Source organism: Panulirus ornatus, chromosome 21 (genome assembly GCF_036320965.1).
Source record: "Panulirus ornatus isolate Po-2019 chromosome 21, ASM3632096v1, whole genome shotgun sequence".
In the NCBI taxonomy this organism is placed as follows: Eukaryota; Metazoa; Arthropoda; class Malacostraca; order Decapoda; family Palinuridae; genus Panulirus; species Panulirus ornatus.
Window position 1 is genome coordinate 1,949,796 of NC_092244.1, and position 23,711 is coordinate 1,973,506.

A 23,711-nucleotide genomic window follows, 5' to 3' on the forward strand; every position below is an offset into this window, starting at 1 on the left:
GCTGCCAGATCCACTCCCAGATATCTAAAACACTTCACTTCCTCCAGTTTTTCTCCATTCAAACTCACCTCCCAATTGAATTGACCCTCAACCCTACTGTACCTAATAACCTTGCTCTTATTCACATTTACTCTTAACTTTCTTCTTTCACACACTTTACCAAACTCAGTCACCAGCTTCTGCAGTTTCTCACATGAATCAGCCACCAGCGCTGTATCATCAGCAAACAACAACTGACACTTCCCAAGCTCTCTCATCCCCAACAGACTTCATACTTGCCCCTCTTTCCAAAACTCTTGCATTCACCCCCCTAACAACCCCATTCATAAACAAATTAAACAACCATATATATATATATATATATATATATATATATATATATATATATATATATATATATATATATATATATAAAAATCCCTGGGGATAGGGGATTAAGAATACTTCCCACGTATTCCCTGCGTGTCGTAGAAGGCGACTAAAAGGGGAGGGAGCGGGGGCTGGAATTCCTCCCCCCTCTTTTTTTTTTTTTTAATTTTCCAAAAGAAGGAACAGAGTGGGGCCAGGTGAGGATATTCCAAAAAAGGCCTAGTCCTCTGTTCTTAACGCTACCTCGCTAACGTGGGAAATGGCGAATAGTTTAAAAGAAAGAAAATATATATATATTCCTGGGGATAGGGGAGAAAGAATACTTCCCACGCATTCCTCACGTGTAGTAGAAGGTGACTAAAGGGGATGGAAGTGGGGGGGGCTAGAAAACCTCCCCTCCTTGTATTATAACTTTCTAAAAGGGGAAACAGAAGGAGGAGTCACGTGGTGAGTGCTCATCCTTCTCGAAGGCTCAGATTAGGGTGTCTAAATGTGTGTGGATGTAACCAAGATGAGAAAAAAGGAGAGATAGGTAGTATGTTTGAGGAAAGGAACCCAGATATTTTGGCTCTTGAGTTAAACGAAGCTCAAGGGTAAAGGGGAAGAGTGGTTTGGGAAAGTCTTGGGAGTAAAGTCAGGGGTTAGTGAGAGGACAAGAGCAAGGGAAGAAGTAGCACTACTGAAACAGGAGTGGTGGGAGTATGTGTAACAAAGTAAACTCTAGATTGATATGGGTAAAACTGAAAGTGGATGGAGAGAGAGAGGTGATTATTGGTGCATATGCACCTGGGCATGAGAAGAAAGATCATGAGAGGCAAGTGTTTTGGGAGCAGCTTATTGAGCGTGTTAGTAGTTTTGATGCACGAGACCGGGTTATAGTGATGGGTGATTTGAATGCAAAGGTGAGTAATGTGGCAGTTGAGGGAATAATTGGTGTCCATGGGGTGTTCAATATTGTAAATAGAAATGGTGAAGAGCTTTTAGATTTATGTGCTGAAAAAGGACTGGAGATTGGGAATACCTGGTTTAAAAAGAGAGGTATACATAAATATTTATGTAAGTAGGAGAGATGGCCAAAGAGCATTATAGGATTACATGTTAATTGATAGGCGAAGGAGAGAGAGACTTTTGGATGTTAATGTGCTGAGAGATTCAAGTGTAGGGATGTCTGATTATTATCTTATGGAGGCGAAGGTGAAGATTTGTAGAGGTTTTCAGAAAAGAAGAAAGAATGTTGGGGTGAAGAGAGTGGTGAGAGTAAGTGAGCTTGGAAAGGAGATTTGTGTGAGAAGTACCAGGAGAGACTGAGGACAGAATGGGAAAAGGTGAGAACAAAGGATGTAAGAGGAGTGGGGGAGGAATGGAATGTATTTTGGTAAACAGTGATGGCTTGCGCAAAAGATGCTTGTGGCATGAGAAGCATGGGAGGTGGGCAGATTAGAAAGGGTAGTGAGTGGTGGGATGAAGAAGTAAGATTATTAGTGAGAGAGGCATTTGGACGATTTTTGGCAGGGAAACAATGCTAATGAGTGGGAGATGTATAAAAGAAAGATGCAGGAGGTCAAGAGAAAGGTGCAAGAGGTGAAAAAGAGGGCAAATGAGAGTTGGGGTGAGAGAGTATCATTAAATTTTAGGGAGAACATAAAGATGTTTTGGAAGGAGGTAAATAAAGTGCATAAGACAAGGGAACAAATGGGAACATCAGTGAAGGGGGCTAATGGGTAGGTGATAACAAGTAGTGGTGAAGTGAGGAGATGAAGTGAGTATTTTGAAGATTTGTTGAATGTGTTTGATGATAGAGTGGCAGATATAGAGTGTTTTGGTCGAGGTGGTGTGCAAAGTGAGAGGGTTAGGGAGAATGATTTGGCAAACAGAGAAGAGGTAGTAAAAGCTTTGCAGAAGCTGAAATCTGGCAAGGCAGTGGGTTTGGATGGTATTGCAGTGGTATTTATTAAAAAGGGGGTGACTGTATTGTTGACTGGTTGGTAAGGTTATTTAATGAATGTATGACTCTGGTGAGTTGCCTGAGGATTGGTGGAATGCTTGCATAGTGCCATTGTACAAAGGCAAAGGGGATAAAGGTGAGCGCTTAAATTACAGAGGAATAAGTTTGTTGAGTATTCCTAGGAAATTACATGGGAGGGTATTGATTGAGAGGGTGAAGGCATGTACAGAGCATCAGATTGAGGAAGAGCAGTTTGGTTTCAGAAATGGTAGATGATGTGTGGATCAGGTGTTTGCTTTGAAGAATGTATGTGAGAAACACTTAGAAAAGCCAAAGGATTTGTATGTAGCATTTATGGATCTGGAGAAGGCATATGACAGAGTTGATAGAGATGGCATATGACAGAGTTGATAGAGATGCTCTGGAAGGTATTAAGAATATATGGTGTGGGAGGCAAGTTGTTAGAAGCAGTGAAAAGTTTTTATTTAGGATGTAAGGCATGTGTACGTGTAGGAAGAGAAGGAAGTGATTGGTTCTCAGTTAATGTTGGTTTGCGGCAGGGGTGCGTGATGTCTCCATGGTTGTTTAATTTGTTTATGGATGGGATTGTTAGGGAGGTGAATGCAAGAGTTTTGGAAAGAGGGGCAAGTATGCAGTCTGTTGTGGATGAAAGAGCTTGGGAAGTGAGTCAGTTGTTGTTCGCTGATGATACAGCGCTGGTGGCTGATTCGGGTGAGAAACTGCAGAAGCTGGAGACTGTTTTGTATAGTTTGTGAAGGAAGAAAGGTGAGAGTAAATGTGAATAAGAGCAAGGTTATTAGCTACAGTAGGGTTGAGGGACAAGTCTATTGGGAGGTAAGTTTGAATGGAGAAAAACTGGAAGTGAAGTGTTTTAGATTTCTGGGAATGGATTTGGCAGCGGATGGAACTGTGGAAGTGGAAGTGAATCATAGGGTGGGGGAGGGTGTGAAAGTTCTGGGAGCATTGAAGAATGTGTGGAAGTTGAGAACATTATCTTGGAAAGCAAAAATGTCTATGTTTGAAGGAATAGTGGTTCCAACAATGATAAATGGTTGCGAGGTGTGGGCTATAGATCTAGTTGTGTGGAGGAGGGGGGATGTTCTGGAATTGAGATGTTTGAGGACAATATGTGGTGTGAGGTGGTTTGATCAAGTAAGTAATGAAAGGGTAAGAGAGATGCATGGTAATAAAAAGTGTGTGGTTGAGAGAGCAGAAGAGGGTGTTTTGAAATAGTTTGGTGACATAGAGAGAATTTGTGAGGAAAGATTGACCAAGAGGATATATGTGTCAGAGGTGGAGGGAAGGAGAAGTGGGAGACCAAATTGTAGGTGGAAAGATGGAGTAAAAAAGATTTTGAGTGATTGGGGCCTGAATATGCAGGAGGGTGAAAGGCATGCAAGGAATAGAGTGAATTGGAACGATGTGGTATACCAGGGTCGACGTGCTGTCATTGGATTGAACCAGGGCATGTGAAGCGTCTGGGGTAAACCATGGAAAGTTTTGTGGGGCCTGGATGTGGAAAGGGAGCTGTGGTTTTGGTGCACTATACATGACAGCTAGTCATGTATGTGAGAAACACTTAGAAAAGCAAAAGGATTTGTATGTAGCATTTATGGATCTGGAGAAGGCATATGACAGAGTTGATAGAGATGCTCTGTGGAAGGTATTAAGAATATATGGTGTGGGAGGCAAGTTGTTAGAAGCAGTGAAAAGTTTTTATCAGGGATGTAAGGCATGTGTACGTGTAGGAAGAGAAGGAAGTGATTGGTTCTCAGTTAATGTTGGTTTGCGGCAGGGGTGCGTGATGTCTCCATGGTTGTTTAATTTGTTTATGGATGGGATTGTTAGGGAGGTGAATGCAAGAGTTTTGGAAAGAGGGGCAAGTATGCAGTCTGTTGTGGATGAAAGAGCTTGGGAAGTGAGTCAGTTGTTGTTCACTGATGATACAGCGCTGGTGGCTGATTCGAGTGAGAAACTGCAGAAGCTGGAGACTGAGTTTTGTTTAGTTTGTGAAGGAAGAAAGGTGAGAGTAAATGTGAATAAGAGCAGAAGAGGGTGTGAACGAATGTGGCAGTTGTTGTCTTTTCCTAACGCTACCTCGCACACATGATGGGGGAGGGGGTTGTTATTTCTTGTGTGGCGGGTGGCGACTGGAATGGATAAGGGCAGACTATGAATTGTGTACATGCGTATATAAGTATATTTCTGTATGTATATTTATTTTATTTTGCTTTGTCACTGTCTCCCGCGTTATCGAGGTAGCGCACGGAAATGGACGATAGAATGGCCCAACCCACCCTTATACACATGTATATACATACACGTCCACACACGCAAATGTACATACCTATACATCTCAACGTATACATATATATATACACACACACAGACATATACACACATGTACATAATTCATACTGTCTGCCTTTATTCATTCCCATTGCCACCTCGCCACACATGAAATAACAACCCCCTCCCCCCTCGTGTGCGAGGTCGTGCTAGGAAAAGACAACAAAGGCCCCATTCGTTCACACTCAGTCTCTAGCTGTCATGTAATAATGCACTGAAACCACAGCTCCCTTTCCACATCCAGGCCCCACACAACTTTCCATGGTTTACCCCAGACGCTTCACATGCCCTGGTTCAATCCATTGACAGCACGTCGACCCCCGTATGCCACATCGTTCCAATTCACTCTATTTCTTTCACGCCTTTCATCCTCCTGCATGTTCAGGCCCCGATCACTCAAAATTTTTTTCACTCCATCTTTCCACCTCCAATTTGGTCTCCCACTTCTCCTCGTTCCCTCCATCTCTGACACATATATCCTCTTTGTTAATCTTTCCTCACTCATTCTCTCCATGTGACCAAAACATTTCAAAACACCCACTTCTGCTTTCTCATATATATATATATATATATATATATATATATATATCCCTGGGGATAGGGGAGAAAGAATACTTCCCACGCATTCCTCACTTGTCGTAGAAGGCGACTAAAGGGGACGGGAGGGGGGGCCAGAAACCCTCCCCTCCTTGTATTTTAACTTTCTAAAAGGGGAAACAGAAGGATTCACGCGAGGAGTGCTCATCCTCCTCGAAGGCTCAGATTGGGGTGTCTAAATGTGTGTGGATGTAACCAAGATGAGAAAAAAGGAGAGATAGGTAGTATGTTTGAGGAAAGGAACCTGGATGTTTTGGCTCTGAGTGAAACGAAGCTCAAGGGTAAAGGGGAAGAGTGGTTTGGGAATGTCTTAGGAGTAAAGTCAGGGGTTAGTGAGAGGACAAGATCAAGGGAAGGAGTAGAACTACTCCTGAATCAGGAGTTGTGGGAGTATGTGATAGAGTGTAAGAAAGTAAATTCTAGATTGATATGGGTAAAACTGAAAGTGGATGGAGAGAGATGGGTGATTATTGGTGCATATGTACCTGGGCATGAGAAGAAAGATCATGAGAGGCAAGTGTTTTGGGAGCAGCGGAATGAGTGTGTTAGTGGTTTTGATGCACGAGACTGGGTTATAGTGATGGGTGATTTGAATGCAATGGTGAGTAATGTGGCAGTTGAGGGAATAATTGGTATACATGGAGTGTTCAGTGTTGTAAATGGAAATGGTGAAGAGCTTTTAGATTTATGTGCTGAAAAAGGACTGGTGGTTGGGAATACCTGGTTTAAAAAGCGAGATATACATAGGTATACGTATGTAAGTAGGAGAGATGGCCAGAGAGTGTTATTGGATTACGTGTTAATTGAAAGACGCACGAAAGAGAGACTTTTGGATGTTAATGTGCTGAGAGGTGCAACTGGAGGGATGTCTAATCATTATCTTGTGGAGGCGATGGTGAAGATTTGTATGGGTTTTCAGAAAAGAAGAGAGAATGTTGGGGTGAAGAGAGTGGTGAGAGTAAGTGAGCTTGGGAAGGAGACGTGTGAGGAAGTACCAGGAGAGACTGAGTACAGAATGGAAAAATGTGAGAACAAAGGAGGTAAGGGGAGTGGGGGAGGAATGGGATGTATTTAGGGAAGCAGTGATGGCTTGCGCAAAAGATGCTTTTGGCATGAGAAGCGTGGGAGGTGGGTTGATTAGAAAAGGTAGTGAGTGTTGGGATGAAGAAGTGAGATTATTAGTGAAAGAGAAGAGAGAGGCATTTGGACAATTTTTGCAGAGAAAAAATGCAAATGAGTGGGAGAGGTATAAAAGAAAGAGGCAGGAGGTCAAGAAAAAGGTGCAAGAGGTGAAAAAGAGGGCAAATGAGTGCTGGGGGGGAGGTGTATCATTAAATTTCAGGGAGAATAAAAAGATGTTTTGGGAGGGAGGTAAATAAAGTGCGTTAAGACAAGGGAGCCTAATGGGAACTTTAGTGAAGGGGCTAATGGGAGGTGATAACAAGTAGTGGTGATGTGAGAAGGAGATGGAGTGAGTGTTTTGAAGGTTTGTTGAATGTGTTTGATGATAGAGTGGCAGATATAGGGTGTTTTGGTCGAGGTGGTGTGCAAAGTGAGAGGGTTAGGGAAAATGATTTGGTAAACAGAGAAGAGGTAGTAAAAGCTTTGCGGAAGATGAAAGCCGGCAAGGCAGCAGGTTTGGATGGTATTGCAGTGGAATTTATTAAAAAGGGGGTGACTGTATTATTGACTGGTTGGTAAGGTTATTTAATGTATGTATGACTCATGGTGAGGTGCCTGAGGATTGGCGGAATGCGTGCATAGTGCCATTGTACAAAGGCAAAGTGGATAAGAGTGAGTGCTCAAATTACAGAGGTATAAGTTTGTTGAGTAATTCCTGATAAATTATATGGGAGGGTATTGATTGAGAGGGTGAAGGCATGTACAGAGCATCAGATTGGGGAAGAGCAGTGTGGTTTCAGAAGTGGTAGAGGATGTGTGGATCAGGTGTTTGCTTTGAAGAATGTATGTGAGAAATACTTAGAAAAGCAAATGGATTTGTATGTAGCATTTATGGATCTGGAGAAGGCATATGATAAGAGTTGATAGAGATGCTCTGTGGAAGGTATTAAGAATATATGGTGTGGGAAGCAAGTTGTTAGAAGCAGTGAAAAGTTTTTATCGAGGATGTAAGGTGTGTGTACGTGTAGAAAGAGAGGGAAAGTGATTGGTTCTCAGTGAATGTAGGTTTGCGGCATGGGTGTGTGATGTCTCCATGGTTGTTTAATTTGTTTATGGATGGGGTTGTTAGGGAGGTGAATGCAAGAGTTTTGGAAAGAGGGGCAAGTATGAAGTCTGTTGGGGATGAGAGAGCTTGGGAAGTGAGTCAGTTGTTGTTCGCTGATGATACAGCGCTGGTGGCTGATTCATGTGAGAAACTGCAGAAGCTGGTGACTGAGTTTGGTAAAGTGTGTGAAAGAAGAAAGTTAAGAGTAAATGTGAATAAGAGAAAGGTTATTAGGTATAGTAGGGTTGAGGGTCAAGTCAATTGGGAGGTAAGTTTGAATGGAGAAAAACTGGAGGAAGTAAAGTGTTTTAGATATCTGGGAATGGATCTGGCAGCAGATGGAACCATGGAAGTGAAAGTGGATCATAGGGTGGGGGAGGGGGTGAAAATTCTGGGAGCCTTGAAGAATGTGTGGAAGTTGAGAACATTATCTCTGAAAGCAAAAATTGGTATGTTTGAAGGTATAGTGGTTCCAACAATGTTGTATGGTTGCGAGGCGTGGGCTATGTATAGAGTTGTGCGCAGGATGTGCTGGAAATGAGATGCTTGAGGACAATGTGTGGTGTGATGTGGTTTGATCGAGTAAGTAACGTAAGGGTAAGAGAGATGTGTGGAAATAAAAAGAGCGTGGTTGAGAGAGCAGAAGAGGGTGTTTTGAAATGGTTTGGGCACATGGAGAGAATGAGTGAGGAAAGATTGACCAAGAGGATGTATGTGTCGGAGGTGGAGGGAACGAGAAGTGGGAGACCAAATTGGAGGTGGAAAGATGGAGTGAAAAAGATTTTGTGTGATCGGGGCCTGAACATGCAGGAGGGTGAAAGGAGGGCAAGGAATAGAGTGATTTTGGATCGATGTGGTATATCGGGGTTGACGTGCTGTGAAGCGTCTGGGGTAAACCATGGAAAGCTGTGTAGTTATGTATATTTGCGTGTGTGGACGTATGTATATACATGTGTATGGGGGTGGGTTGGGCCATTTCTTTCGTCTGTTTCCTTGCGCTACCTCGCAAACGCGGGAGACAGCGACAAAGCAAGGAAAAAAAATATATATTATAATATATAATATATATATATATATATATTTTTCACATTTACTCTTAACTTTCTTCTTTCACACACTTTACCAAACTCAGTCACCAGCTTCTGCAGTTTCTCCGCTCCCTTCCCTTTTAGTCGCCTTCTACGACACGCAGGGATTACGTGGGAAGTATTCTTTCTCCCCTATCCCCGGGGAAAATATATATATATATATTTATATATATATTATCCCTGGGGATAAGGGAGAAAGAATACTTCCCACGTATTCCCTGCGTGTCGTAGAAGGCGACTAAAAGGGAAGGGAGCGGGGGGCTGGAAATCCTCCCCTCTCTTGTTTTTTTTTTTCCAAAAGAAGGAACAGAGAAGGGGGCCAGGTGAGGGTATTCCCTCAAAGGCCCAGTCCTCTGTTCTTAACGCTACCTCGCTATCGCGGGAAATGGCGAATAGTATGAAAAAAAAAAAATATATATATATATATATATATATATATATATATATATATATATATATATATATATAATCTCACATTTTCCCCCAAGTTAACAATCATTTAATATCGTCGTTAAAATGTATTCTGATACCGTGAGAGTCTGATATATATATATATATATATATTTATTTATTTATTATATTCATTATACTTTGTTGTTGTCTCTTGCATTAGCGAGGTAGCACAAGGAAACAGACAAAAGAATGCTTCAACCAAAGTGAACCAACATTGTGGTTTAGGGCAAGAGGGTCAAGTTTAGAAGTTATCCTTGGAGAGTTTATAAGTTGGACTGCTTTCGACTCGACTCTGTCAAGTAATGACACAGAGCTAGAACCATACCAAATGTTAGATCAGCACCCTATACAAGGACAAATCGGTCCCTAAGAACTGGGAGCTGCTGTTCTGAAGAAAAGTTTCCACATCTAAGAAGGACACCCAGTTTTTTAGAGGCAGACTTAGCTATTCCCATGGTGTGGGGTTTGCAGGAGAGAGTGGATGTTGCAGTAATACCAAGAGATGGAATTAAAGAACCATTAAAGTAAAGATATGAGCTGTGAGGAGTTTTTGTTAAAGATATGGGTGGAAATTGGGTCTTGGTTATACTTTCCATTTTGTGTCCCCACTGAGATATCTTGTCCAATCTGAGTTTATTAAGGAAGCTGTGTTGACAAGATGCGGATTGAGTGAGAGAAGAGGGAACAGAATTGAATTATGTGGATGAATGCAGTGTTGAGTTGTCAGTATACGAGTACATTGGATTATTTGTGGATAGGAAGTCACTGAAAAAAATGTTGAAAAAGTATGGGGAACAGGACAGAATTTTAAGGGCACCACAACCACAGAGATAGATCTGCTGGAGTGGAAGCTAGATGTTAGGGAGCTAAGTGCGGGAGGGGAACTTCAAGATGTAACCCTGATGCTACATTGTCAAAAGCCTTGGATATGTCAAGGGCAACTACATATGACTCCCTAAAATCTCTCAGAGATGATGACCAGACATTAGTAAGATCGGAAAAAATATCACCAGTGGATCTCGCTTTACGTTAGCTACAATGATGATGAGAGAGGACTGATTTTCATAGTGTTAAGGATATGGAAGTTGAGGTAGATTTCAAAGCAATGGAACAATAGTTACAGGGTTTAGAACAGTCACCCTTCTTAGGGACGGAATGTATCAAGGTATGTTTCCAAGGAGGGGAAAAGTTTTGTTTAAACAAATGGAACACGAGCAAGCACAGGCGCAAGTTCAGAGGCACACACTTACAGTGCATGGGGATGGATGACATCAGGACCGTAAGTCTTGCTTTTGTCCAGAGAGAGAAAGTGCTTTTCAGACAGTCCAAAAAGGGATTATGAGAAGAGGCATAGGATTAGTAAGCGGAGTATTGGGGTGAAGGAATGTTAAGAGTCATCCAGGGTGGAGTTAGAGGAGAAAAAGGAACCAGAGTGAGATGCTTTTTCAATGGGAGAGATCACTATAGTACTGTCAAGCAAAAAAGTTAGGGAAAGGTAGAGTGACAGAAGTTGTTATAGATGCCCTCAGCTAAAGACTAGAAAGACATATCAGTGGATGATGAGGAGAGGTTATTGCACTTCCTTTGAATAAAGGAACGCTTTGCCTCATGGATAACATGCTCATAGCAATTACAGGCAGTTATGAAAGCTGAATGGGAGCCAGAGGAAGGAGATTTTTTCCGAGCCTGATATGCCTGATCCCTTGTCTGAATGGCCTCAGAACAGGAATGGTTGAACCATGGATTGGATGAAGTAGTGGTCTTGAAGGAAGAGGGGATAAATGCTTCCATTTCCACATGAATAAGCTCTGTTATGTGTTTGGTAGAGGCAAAAGCATCACCACATAGACAGTAATTTACCTAAGGAAAGTTGGAAAAGAAGTTGCATAACTTGGTCCAGTCAGCTTTGTTGAGGTGCCAGTATTTACACTTAGAAGGGGCTGCTGGAGGGGGAGGTGCCATTAATAAATACATTTATGAGAATGTGATCAGATTAACCAACTGGGAGCAAGATTGTGTATTTACAGCAAGATGTTCTAGAGGTGAAAAGTAAATCCAAAATGTTAAGGGGAGTGGTCAGGTATATAGGCATGGTGGAAGATAATTTGCTCTAAATAAGTGAGAATGGAGAATGAGAGGGCTTCAATCCCTCATCATCCCTATGGTGAATGTTGAAATCCCGAGGTAGAGGAACTCAGGTTGCGGATGAGATGTCATGATTTTGTGGCAGGAGTTTAGTCAAAAGGAATATAAAATTTGTAGAATTAGAAAAGCAATAGGTGAAATGGGACAAGTGTGGTACTAAGGAGATGGACCCTAAGCCACAACATCAAAGTTTGGAGACTCAAGGTCCTTGAGGTATGCAACAGATGCGTTTATGGTGGAATAAGCACAAACACCACTTTCGAACTGGAATTGTGAGAGCTTGAAAGTATGTAAGAGAAAGGGACTAGTGAAAACATCATTAGACAACTGTGTTTGAGAGAGAGGTTAGGAGAGCTACCAGACAGATGGTGTTCAACTGAGGAGAAATTACAAGACAGACCATGAAAGCTGGTATAGTGAATAGAAAAAGGTCTTTTACAGAGGTCTCACAGAGGGAAAGGTCATGGGAGGGGCTGGTAGTACTACTGCCAGGTCCCTCCATTTCATTAGAGTTAGGCAGAAACCGACACTCTTAGCACCCCATGATGCAGGGGCCATATACATTCCTAGCTAGGGTAGGTAGTTGGTAGGCTTCCACTGAACAGGGAAGTATGTTACTACCTGCTAGGTATGGATAAGGTCAGTGACAGCTGCTTAGTGAGCCAGTTCTTAAAAGGTTGTCAAGTTGCACTCCTTTGACCCAGATAGCTGTCTTTTCTTTCTGCCTCGCCTAGATGTGGGCTGCTGGCATTGTCCACAAACATATGATCTCTCCTTATCACACACAACATTTAATGACACTCTACTTTCTTTACAACTCTAGATTTTCCTGCTTAAGCACTTGCCCTGCCTTTTGACGAGATGGCAGGAACAATGGGTAGAATTATTAGATGTAAGCAGTATTAGGAAGGAACATGAGCTGGGAGCATTAGGTAGAAGTGGTAAATTGGAACTGTTTGGTAGACAGTAGTAGTAGTTGTTAGGAACATAAAGCAGCAGGCTCTGAAATCACTGTGCTAGAGATGCCCTCTGCCAGAGGTCTTTTAAGGGTGAGGCTTTAAAATCTAAAGTGGCACTGATCAAACAGGAGCTGTGGGAGTACATGCAAAAGTGTAAGGAAGCGAGCTCCAGAATGATGTGGCTGGAAATGAAAGTGGATTATGAGAGAGAGTTGATTATTAGTGTTTATTTACTTGGCTAAGAGAAAGAGGGTGATGAGAGGCATTTTGGGGGTAGCTGAATGGTGTATCAGCAGCTTTGATGCTGGAGGTCAGACACTAGTGATGGGTGATCTATACATGAGTAATGTGGCACTTAAAGGTATATATAGTGTACATAGGGTGTTCATTGGGGTAAATAGAAACGGTGAACAGCTTTTGGAGTCGTGTGCTGACAAAAAGGCTTGTGATTGGGAATATCTAGTCTAAAGCAGGACATACATGGGTAAGTAGGAAAGATAGTAAGAGGACATTATTGGATTATGTATTATTGATAGGCATGCATAAAGAGAGACTCTTGTGTATTTGTTGAGGGGAAGCTGGTATTATGTCTGCCCATTACCTGGTGAAAGCTATCTACCTATATTACATATGCCTGTTCCAATTTGAACTCCTTTAAATAGGTGGCCACAGCAATAGAATTTCCAGAAGTAGTGATCTCCAATGCTGCTTCTTAGTCTTTCGTGCCTCAGCAAGCCACTGGCAGAGGGTAACTCTGGTGGTGTGTGCAAAGGCTCCTACCTAATGTTCCAACTGACTACTTCTAACTAATGATTATACCTTATGCTCCTGCCTAAATGTTCCTACATACTAGAGCCTCTTGTCTGCTTATGATAACCAGGCAGGATGAATCTAAGAAAAGACACCCCTTTACATCTTGTATCCCCGCTCCAGGATAACATAAAGTGCCACTTGTCAAACTCTCCATTAAAACATTACAACATAGCTATTACTTCTGTCTACTGTTCCTACCATTTTACCTAAAGACAAGACAAGCACATTGTGCTCTGCAGGAGAAAACTAGTTATGAAGAATGAGCTGTGTGAGTTAAGCATTGTAAAATATTGTGTATGACTAGGAGAGATTGTTTGTGGACAGAATGCCAGTAGTCCACGTGTTTGTGAGGCAGAAAGAAAAGACATAACTGGGTCAGAGGAGTGCAACTTGACAACGACCAAAGTGCATTTCTCGCTAAACAGATGTCACTAACCCAACAGATACCCAGGCAGAAAGTACTGGTAATATACCTCCTTGGTTGCTGACTGCCTACCCATTGCCATTTTGTTTTAGTAATAAAACTATTTTCTGAATTGTTGCACATTTTAGCATGCATTCAAGCATGCTCTAGTGTAAATGCAATATTTCTTTGGAAAAATGAACCTAGCATTCCAGAAATTCGAGAGGTTTATGACGGTTATTTAGATATTACAATAATACATCTGACAAGGTTAAACTGGTGAAATAAAACATGTGTTACCCTTCCACCTTTATTATCATTTAACTATAAATTTGTGTGAAAGAGATATCATCTCTTTCGTTAAATTGCCACAGCAAGACAGCTTTTTTGTATTTAGGAATACAGTATTACATTCAACTCACTATAGTCATTTAATCACAGGAAAACCTTAAAATAAAACAAAACCTTTACTTCTGAAGTTTAATGTCACTTATTGATAAATATTCATTAAAATATTAGTTGCTAAAGCAATATTTATAAGCTTATAAGTAAAGCTAAATGTATCTAAGGGTGAAATGAAGAAAAGGAACTTAGGAAAATATTATTTATTTTACAATAAATTTACAAATGTACAAAACTATATTTATAAAAAATGCTAAAACTATATTCACAACAATTGAGCCTTCACACAGCATTCCACAAGTTCAATTGCTAGGTAATGCAGGTGCTTGCTTCAAGTCATATCACGATGCAATAGTTATTACCAATACATGGTACGTTTTGGTGCTAATTCACTCTAAATGTCAAATGAACTTTTTTTCTAGGGCATTTTTCCTCTTTTATTATGAGCTTAGCACAATAAATGTTGAAAAAGCATATCTTGATTTGCTCACCAATCACAAATTGGCAAACTTTTATTTGGCTTCATGCATAACAGTATTAACAAAATTGTAAAGGACTAGATTTTTATCTTTTGAATTATAGAATATGATATTTAATAAACTGTCAGGTGATGTTTTCAGAGTATAAGCACTGATAATAACCTTAAGACACAATAATATAGAATGTTACTGTATTTAGTTTAATATGTAACAACAGAAATTGTAATTAATGTCCACCATGATGTAACAACAGACTTTCATCCACCCATTTCCTCCCTTCTAGGTGTCATCCAAGGAATGGACATTTCAACAACAAAAGTTATGATTCTTTAGCAATCAGAGGCACTTCCTTTAATGCAGTGGAAACAGGACAAGCTCCATACTCTCATACATAATCCCATCGAAGTGTGAGAAAAATGTCATTAGGTAAAAGTGAATTGAGCAGGTATTTCAAAATCATACATACAAAATGCCTATTTGTCACCAGTCAAAATAATATGCAGAATTAAAATACAAGTGGATAAACAAATTATGCAGTAATGGCTTTTGAAGTTAAAATGGAAAGAGATGGTGTAGAAATACAGGTAAAAGATGTTGAAAATCAATAACAATTATACATGATCAAAATATCAGTAGCACCAAATAGTTCTATTTATTTATTTATAATTATTTATTTATAATACTTTGTTGCTGTCTCCCGCATCAGCGAGGTAGTGCAAGGAAACAGACGAAAGAATGGCCCAACCCACCCACATACACATGTATATACATACACGTCCACACACGCACATATACATACCTATATATCTCAATGTATACATATATATACACACACAGACATATACATATATACACATGTACATAATTCATACTGTCTGCCCTTATTCATTCCCGTCGCCACCCCGCCACACATGAAATGACAACCCCCTCCCCCTAAATGTGCACAAGGTAATCTCTAGCTGTCGTGTATAATCCACTGAAACCACAGCTCCCTTTCCACATCCAGGCCCCACAAGACTTTCCATGGTTTACCCCAGATGCTTCACATGCCCTGGTCCAATCCACTGACAGTACGTTGACCCTGGTATACTACATTGTTCCAATTCACTCTATTCCTTGCACTCCTTTCACTCTCCAGCATGTTCAGGCCCCGATCAATCGGAATCTTTTTCACTCTATCTTTCCACCTCCAATTTGGTCTCCCACTTCTCCTCATTCCCTCCACCTCTGACACATATATCCTCTTTGTCAATCTTTCCTTACTCATTCTCTCACATGTGACCAAACCATTTCAATACACCCTCTTCTGCTCTCTCAACCACACTCTATTTATTACCACACATCTCTCTTACCCTTTCATTACTTACTCGATCAAACCACCTCACACCACCCACATATTGTCCTCAAACATCTCATTTCCAGCAAATTCACCCTCCTCTGCACAAATCTATCTATAGCCCACACCTCACAACCATACAACATTGTTGGAACCACTATTCCTTCAAACATACCCATTTTTGCTTTCCAAGATAACGTTCTCGACTCCCATACATTTTTCAACGCTCCCAGAACTTTCGCCCCTTCCCCCACCCTATGATTCACTTCTGCTTCCATGGTTCCATCCACTGCCAAATCCACTCCCAGATATCTAAAACACTTCACTTCCTCCAGTTTTTTTCCATTCAAACTTACCTCCCAATTGACTTGTCCTCAACCCTACTGTACCTGTTACTCCCGTTACTTCCTCACACAAGTCTCCTTCCCAAGCTCACTCAATCTCACCACTCTCTTCACCCCAACATTCTCTCTTCTTTTCTGAAAGCCTCTACAAATCTTCACCTTCGCCTCCACAAGATAATGATCAGGCATCCCTCCAGTTGCAACTCTCAGCACATTAACATCCACAAGTCTCTCTTTCGCGCACCTATCAATTAACATGTAATCCAATAACGCTCTCTGGCCATCTCTCCTACACTCATACATATACTTATGTATATCTCTCTTTTTAAACCAGGTATTCCCAATCACCAGTCTTTTTTCAGCACATAAATCTACAAGCTCATCACCATTTCCATTTACAACACTGAACACCCCATGTACACCAATTATTCCCTCAACTGCCACATTGCTCACCTTTACATTCAAATCACCCATCACTATAACCCAGTCTCGTGTATCAAAACGTACTAACACACTCACTCAGCTGCTCCCAATACACTTGCCTCTCATGATCTTTCTTCGCATGCCCAGGTGCATATGCACCATTAATCACCCATCTCTCTCCATCCACTTTCAGTTTTACCCATATCAATCTAGAGTTTACTTTCTTACACTCTATCACACTCCCACCACTCCTGTGTCAGGAGTGGTGCTACTCCTTCCCTTACTCTTGTCCTCTCACTAACCCTTGACTTTACTCCCAAGATATTCCCAAACCACTCTTCCCCTTTACCCTTGAGCTTCGTTTCACTATGAGCCAAAACATCCAGGTTCCTTTCCTCAAATATACTACCTATCTCTCCTATTTTCTCATCTTGGTTACATCACACACTTAGATACCCCAGTCGGAGCCTTTGAGGAGGATGAGCACTTCCCGCGTGACTCCTTCTTCTGTTTCCCCTTTTAGAAAGTTAAATACAATATTACAATACAATATTAGGCATTAATATATGAACTAAATTTATTTAAAACTGCTAAGGTGAATTATTTATTGGAAAAGACAATCTTGAATCACGTCTTTTCTACTGTCACACTTAGGTTTTATGAGGTATGAAAATGAGTCGAGAGATCTTGTGAAAAAGTAATCGGACTGATGTGATGAAAGGATGGAAACCTGATCCTTTTGTAGGTTTTGCATTCAAATTTTCAAGTACTATAAGATCTGTCCAAAAACGGGTGACAACTGCATGTTATATCAATAATGTCAGAATATTAAAAAAGAACAAATACAATTTGAATTTTTTCTCTATCAGCTGTTATTTCATAAGACATAAAGAGGCTATTAGAATGCCCATCTCTTAGCACACCTGTCAACTATCTCATTCCAGTATGAACTGCTCATGAATATAATATAATTTTTTCAAGATAAACCTCTGCAAGTTACCCATGACTGGTTGTACCACTTGAAGCACATGATCAAATAAATCATTCTACCTTAGAGATCTCAAAGAGTATATCTCAACTGCAAGATACTGATGTTGCATCTAGATGGGTACAATATAAGTGAGTTGTTATTAAGCACATAATAGCAGGGAGTTTTACATAACAATACAAAGACCAGACATTTCAACACCTCGACCTTCCAGTGGTTGCTCTGTTAGTTCAATGCCCTTGAAACCTGGTTTAAGATCGTAGTCTACTGTGAATGGTGGTGGTATAAATTCTTCAATATCTTCATCAATGCTGTTGGAATTATGTATGCTGTTATCTGAAAGGAAAGAAATTTTTTTATAATCTTAAAATAAACTATTGTGAACTGATTATTTTTTCCAATATTAGTTCTCCTATTGAAAATAATGCTTCCAATAAATGTTACAATCAATTACGTGGATGGAGAACACCTCACAGAGGAGGTAATGCCTATTTTAGATCTTGCATTTTTTATTGTTAAAGCAAAAGAGTTTTCATTCAAAAAACTAAAATAATCTCTTCTCTACTGCAAACCACCCTAAACAAACAATATTACATAATCACAAAAATTAGCTGTTTTGACACATATCTCTACAGTATGGTGCCTATCAGTAATCAAAAAGGACTTTCAGAATTACAAATGTATCCCTGACAAATTTGATACAGGTAGCATGTTAGTAACTCATTATGCAGTTTCACTGCATATGTACCCTCATCTGCCATTCTCTCTACAAAAAAGCTCAATGTAATTATTAGGAGAAAAAGAAGTATCTCAAATCTCATACTATCCACATAGGCACAATGAAAAAAAAAAGGGAAACTTTTCTACATCCTCTATTATCTTCCATTAACCAAGAGTGTCTTAACTGGGAACAATATAAATAAACCTTAAGACGAGATGCTGATAAAATAAGAAAATCAAGTGTCTTCAGTAAAAATTTCATACAATACAGAGACAACTGGATTCTAGAATCAAAGTCAAATATTCCAAACTGATATGAAGTCAGGAAGTGACATCCTGAGAAGTGGTCTTCCCAGAGGATCATTGCACATCCAAATTCTAAAGCAGTTTGGCTTAAATGGCCATGGGTAACCTAGTTTGGGTATCACAGCACACACCCCAGCTGCATAGTAGTCTGGCTTGCGGATCACAGAACATACATACATACAAGCTGCACAATAGTCTGGACTGGGCATCACAATACAAGGTCAGACTACACAGGAATCCAGCCTAGGAATAACAGCACATACAGCAAGATGCACAATAGGTTGGTTTAGCCTGGTGATCATAACATATGCAATCAACCTGCATATGTTATCACAACATACACAGCCAAGCTACACACTAGTCCAACCCAGTGGGCAAAGATGACCTGACATTAGGATCACAGCTTATACGACCAAGCTGCACAATGATTTATTAACATAAGTCTTTCCAGTAAAAAAGTTCATTGTTACTGGTCCCCCTCTTGTGGCTGAAGCATATGTGAAAAAACAACAAACAACCATTTCTTTTTCTTTTGAAGTGCATACAGAAATATTTCCGACACCATGTCATGGACGATACCAAGATAAGAGAGATTGTTACACCATCATTGCCAAATCTCATATACAAATACTGGCATAGATTTTTTTTTTTTTTTTTTTTTAAACTTCGCCATTTCCCGCATTAACGAGGTAGCGTTAAGAACAGAAGACTGGGCCTTTTTTGGAATATCCTCACCTGGCCCCCTCTGTTCCTTCTTTTGGCATAGATATTGAACATTATAAATGATACGTTAGCTGGAAGAAAAGATCACGTAACAGTCGAGTTTCAGTATGTGATGAAAGTGGACAGTAAAGGAGCAGAGGTGAGATAGTACATAAAAATATTATATAATCACAGAAACAACACAAATCTCAATAATTTCTATGGTAATATTGATTGGGAAATAAAGTTCAGTGTTCAGGAGCCAGGGTTTTGTGGAAAGGTTCGGTGAAATTCATGAATGAAAGTAAGATGTATGGGTATCAAACCTTAAAAGAGAGAGAGTTAAAAAGCAAATGAGTTTTGGGATGTGCTATGGAGAAGTTATAGATAGTACCCCAGCCAGCCAGGACTTTCAAGGTATAAAAGAGCACAGAATGAGTCTAACAGGATAAGAAAGGAGGAACAAAGAACCTTGAAAAGAATAAATTGAAAAAGGCAGCTAAAAATCCAAAACTTTTTATAAATTCATGAGTCAGTCATTGGTTACAGAGCATCTAATGAGGCTATGGTATTTGCAGAGAACATTTGTAAAGGATGATGTAAGGATATGCAAAATACTGAATAACAAGTTAAAAAGTGTTTTCAAAGTGGAAAAAACACCTAATACCAATAAAATGGAATGGAGAAGTTCTGGTAATCAATGATATCTACTAAAGCTGGTAACAAAATACTACAGCCTTACTCACACAAGGCTCATGGTACTCATGAAATTTCACCTTATGGGTTACAGATGTGTCCAGATAAACCACTTGAACTGCTGTTCAGGATGTTACTGGAGAAAGACAAAGTGCCAAGGGAGTACAAAAGAGCAAAGATCATGCTTATATAAAAAAAAAAAAGAGACAAGGAACAGGTGTTGAACTACAAATAGATCTCGATGAACAGTGTGGTGTGCAAGGTTCTGGAAAAGGCCATTAGAAAGCAGGTGAATGACTTTGTATGGAGGAGGAATTTCCTATGTGAGAGACAGCATGGTTTTAGGTAAAGAAATTCATGTATAACTAACATCTTATAGTTCTATGAGAGAGAGTAAGCTCAGTCCTGGACAAAAGGGAAGGCTGGAAGAACTGTCTGCAACTGGACAACCAGAAAGCATTTGACACTATATCACAAGAGGCTGGATCACAAAGGCAGGAATAAAGGGGTAACTCCTTCACTGGATACAGGATTATCTCCGAGGGAGGGAACAAAGGATGCATCTTTGAGAAACATCTTTTTCCAAATGGGTCAAGGTGACAAGTGGAGTGCCACAGGGTTCAGTTCTGGGAACATTACTCTTCATAATCTATGTCAAAGACTTGCCTGAAAGTATGGAAACCTACTTGAATATGTTTGCAAATGATGCAAAGGTCATGAAGTGAAAAGCAGGGAGAACTGCTTCAGTTTACAAGAGGATGTAATCAGACACCAAAGTTGGTCTGAAACATGGTTCATGGAATTCAACCAAGCAACTATAAATTAATGAGCATGTAAAAGAAAAAAAAAAAAAAATTATTATCTAGCAGAAAATTAGCTTCAGAATTATATGTGTGAGGCCTTTAAGAGTTAACATAATCCCTAACCTGTCGCCAGAGTTCCAAATTAAAAGAATAATTAGAGACACTGTCTAGTACTGTCAGATATCAGGATACCTTTTAAGCTTACGGATAAGGAAATATTTAGCAAGCTATTGTTGTCCCACATCAAGCCAAAACTAGAAAATGCTTCTCAGGGTGTCACCATATCCATAGGAGCACAAAGAGTGAATAAAAGAGGGCGACAAAGCTGCTACCAGAAGTAAGATAGCTTAGTTAAAGGAAAAGGCAGGAGACATTAAATTCACCCACGTTGGAAGAGAGAAGTTAGGGGTGATTCGATCAGAACCTGAAGTTTTGTAAGAGAATGATGATATGTATAATAAACAGTTCTTCATGAAGTGTAAAGACTGAGCAACCCAAGGGCTTAAAGTGTGAAATCAAGTAAGAAACCTGTTAAGAAGGACGCAAAGAAATATTTTTATACCATAAGAGTGGAGGATGAATGGAGAATGACTGAAGACATAGTTAATGATGACACTACATAAATCTAAGAGAGATGGAACCCCATGAGTGTAAAACTCCCTCCAGCAAGAGGATTTTTTTCTGTTTATTTTTCATCTTTATTTATTTATCTATTTATCTATTCATCTGTGTGAAAGAAGAATGATGAGAGTAAATGAGAATAAGAGCAAGGTTATTAGGTACAGTAGGGTTGAGGGACAAGCCAATTGGGAGGTAAGTTTGAATGGAGAAAAACTGGAGGAAGTGAAGTGTTTTAGATATATGGGAGTGGCTTTGGCAGTGGATGGAACCATGGAAGCAGAAATGAGTCACAGGGTGGGGGAGGGGGCGAAAGTTCTGGGAGCGTTGAAAAATGTGTGGAAGGCGAGAACATTATCTTGGAAAGTAAAAATGGGTATGTTTGAAGGAATAGTGGTTCCAACAATGTTATATGGTTGTGAGGCATGGGCTATAGATAAGAGTTGTGCGGAGGAGGGTGGATGTGTTGGAAATGAGATGTTTGAGAACAATATGTGGTGTGAGGTGGCTTGATCAAGTAAGTAATGAAAGGGTAAGAGAGATGTGTGGTAATAAAAAGTGTGTGGTTGAGAGAGCAGAAGAGGGTGTTTTGAAATGGTTTAGTCACATGGAGAGAATGAGTGAGGAAAGATTGACAAAGAAGATATACGTGTCAGAGGTGGAGGGAACGAGAAGTGGGAGACCAAATTGGAGGTGGAAAGATGGAGTGAAAAAGATTTTGAGCGATCGGGGTCTGAACATGCAAGAGGGTGAAAGGCATGCAAGGAATAGAGTGAAGTGGAATGATGTGGTATACCAGGGTCGACGTGCTGTCATTGGATTGACCCAGGGCATGTGAAGCGTCTGGGATAAACCATGGAAAGTTTTGTGGGGCCTGGATGTGGAAAGGGAGCTGTGGTTTCGGTGCATTATACATGACGGCTAGATACTGAGTGTGAACGAACGTGGCCTTTGTTGTCTTTTCCTAGTGCTACCTCCCGCAGTGGGTGGGTGGGTGGGTGGGGATTGGTTGATTGGTTGGTCTTTTCACATGTGGCGGGGTGGCGACGGGAATGAATAAAGGCAGCAAGTATGAATTATATATATATGTGTATATATATGTATATTATCTGTGTATGTATACATTGAAATGCATAGGTATGTATATGTAAGTGTGAGGAGGTGTATGTATATACATGTGTATGTGGGTGAGTTGGGCCATTCTTTCGTCTGTTTCCTTGCGCTACCTCTCTAACGTGGCAGACAGCAACGAAGTATGATAAATAAATAAAATCTTTAATTTTTTTTTTTTGGGGGGGGGGGTTTGGATGAACCTGCTGACCCAATCTAGGAGGAAGAGGAGGATGGGGGGCAAGAACCTGCTAACCCAATCTAGTTCTGAGTTGAAATTGTTATCCTTTCACATTGTAAATGTTCTGTGGTCAGTTATGTGGAAATTCCACACAATGTAAAGGGAAAAATTAAAATGTTACCGAGAAGAATGTCAATACAGAAACTATATGATAAAACAAAAATAAACATCTCAAAATTTAACAACGGGGTTCCTGAACTAAAGCAAAAGTTGCCTCAACATTTCTTACCATTTTTCTTCTTTTCATTACTGTTCTCAATGTTATTATTAATGGCTGGTTTGGACATGTTAAGCTTAATCTTTGTCACTGCAGAGTTAGTCTGGGTTGTGTCTGGAGTGGACAACTCTGTGTTTCCATCAATAGAACTTGCTATGTCTGTTTCTGCTGCATTGACAGATACAACTGGTGCCTCCCATGGTGGTTCCTCATTGCTCTGTAAATAGTCAACAACATTAAGTGCAAGTCATTCAGGCTACATTCTATCTTAAAATTTTTGAGTAACACGAAGTGCAATTCATTCAGGTTATATTTCATCTTAAACTTTTTTCTGTTATGATTGTGAAAAGCTGATGATAATACTATTTCTACAGAATGGTGAACTACTTCAAATCCTGTCTATGATATGGTTTTAAACTGTAACATAATATACAGAGCAAATCAAGGGAAAAAAGATAAAGCTATAAAAAAACAAGCATTCCTCAATTTCTATCAGGCAACATGTTCTTTCCAAAAATAGCTAGAACTTGTATTTATATTTGTTGCATCTAAGGATAACATTCAACTGTTGATGGATGCTTACTTAAAAAAGTACATGAAGTGATAAAATTAAGCTTGAAGCAGGGACAGAATGAGGGCCAGTATCAAGAACTATGCCTTAATATACATCATCTTAATAAATATAGGTACCAAGAAATTCCTCTAAAATGCCAAAATGCTTTCTGGGGGAAAAAAAATATATTGCGTCAAGTCCAGATTTACAATAACTTACATTTAATGAGGGACATTTAATACAAAAAATTTTCTGAAATGTTTCAGAATCCATTGAACCGTGTGAAAGCTAGATAATTTGAGGAACAAGCAAAGGTTTTATTTCTGTCAAAAAGAATTGTCCAGTTCTTTGCTGGGTGGAAATGTGGCACAGAAAAGTAACACAATAGGAAGTGACATAACCAG

At 40.0% G+C, this 23,711-nt stretch overlaps 1 protein-coding gene across 1 annotated transcript in view; it reads right to left on the minus strand.

The window, feature by feature from the left end:
* Positions 1-15,468: 15,468 nt before the first annotated feature.
* LOC139756229 (uncharacterized) overlaps positions 15,469-23,711 on the minus strand; it is a 256,352-nt gene continuing 248,109 nt past the window's right edge. Inside the window, exons 19-20 of the mRNA XM_071675386.1 lie at positions 22,767-22,971; positions 15,469-17,677 (exon numbers count right to left, since the gene is read on the minus strand). Of these exons, the coding sequence (XP_071531487.1) occupies positions 17,508-17,677; positions 22,767-22,971 (375 nt within the window). The 3' untranslated portion in view covers positions 15,469-17,507. The remainder of the gene's footprint in view (positions 17,678-22,766; positions 22,972-23,711) is intronic.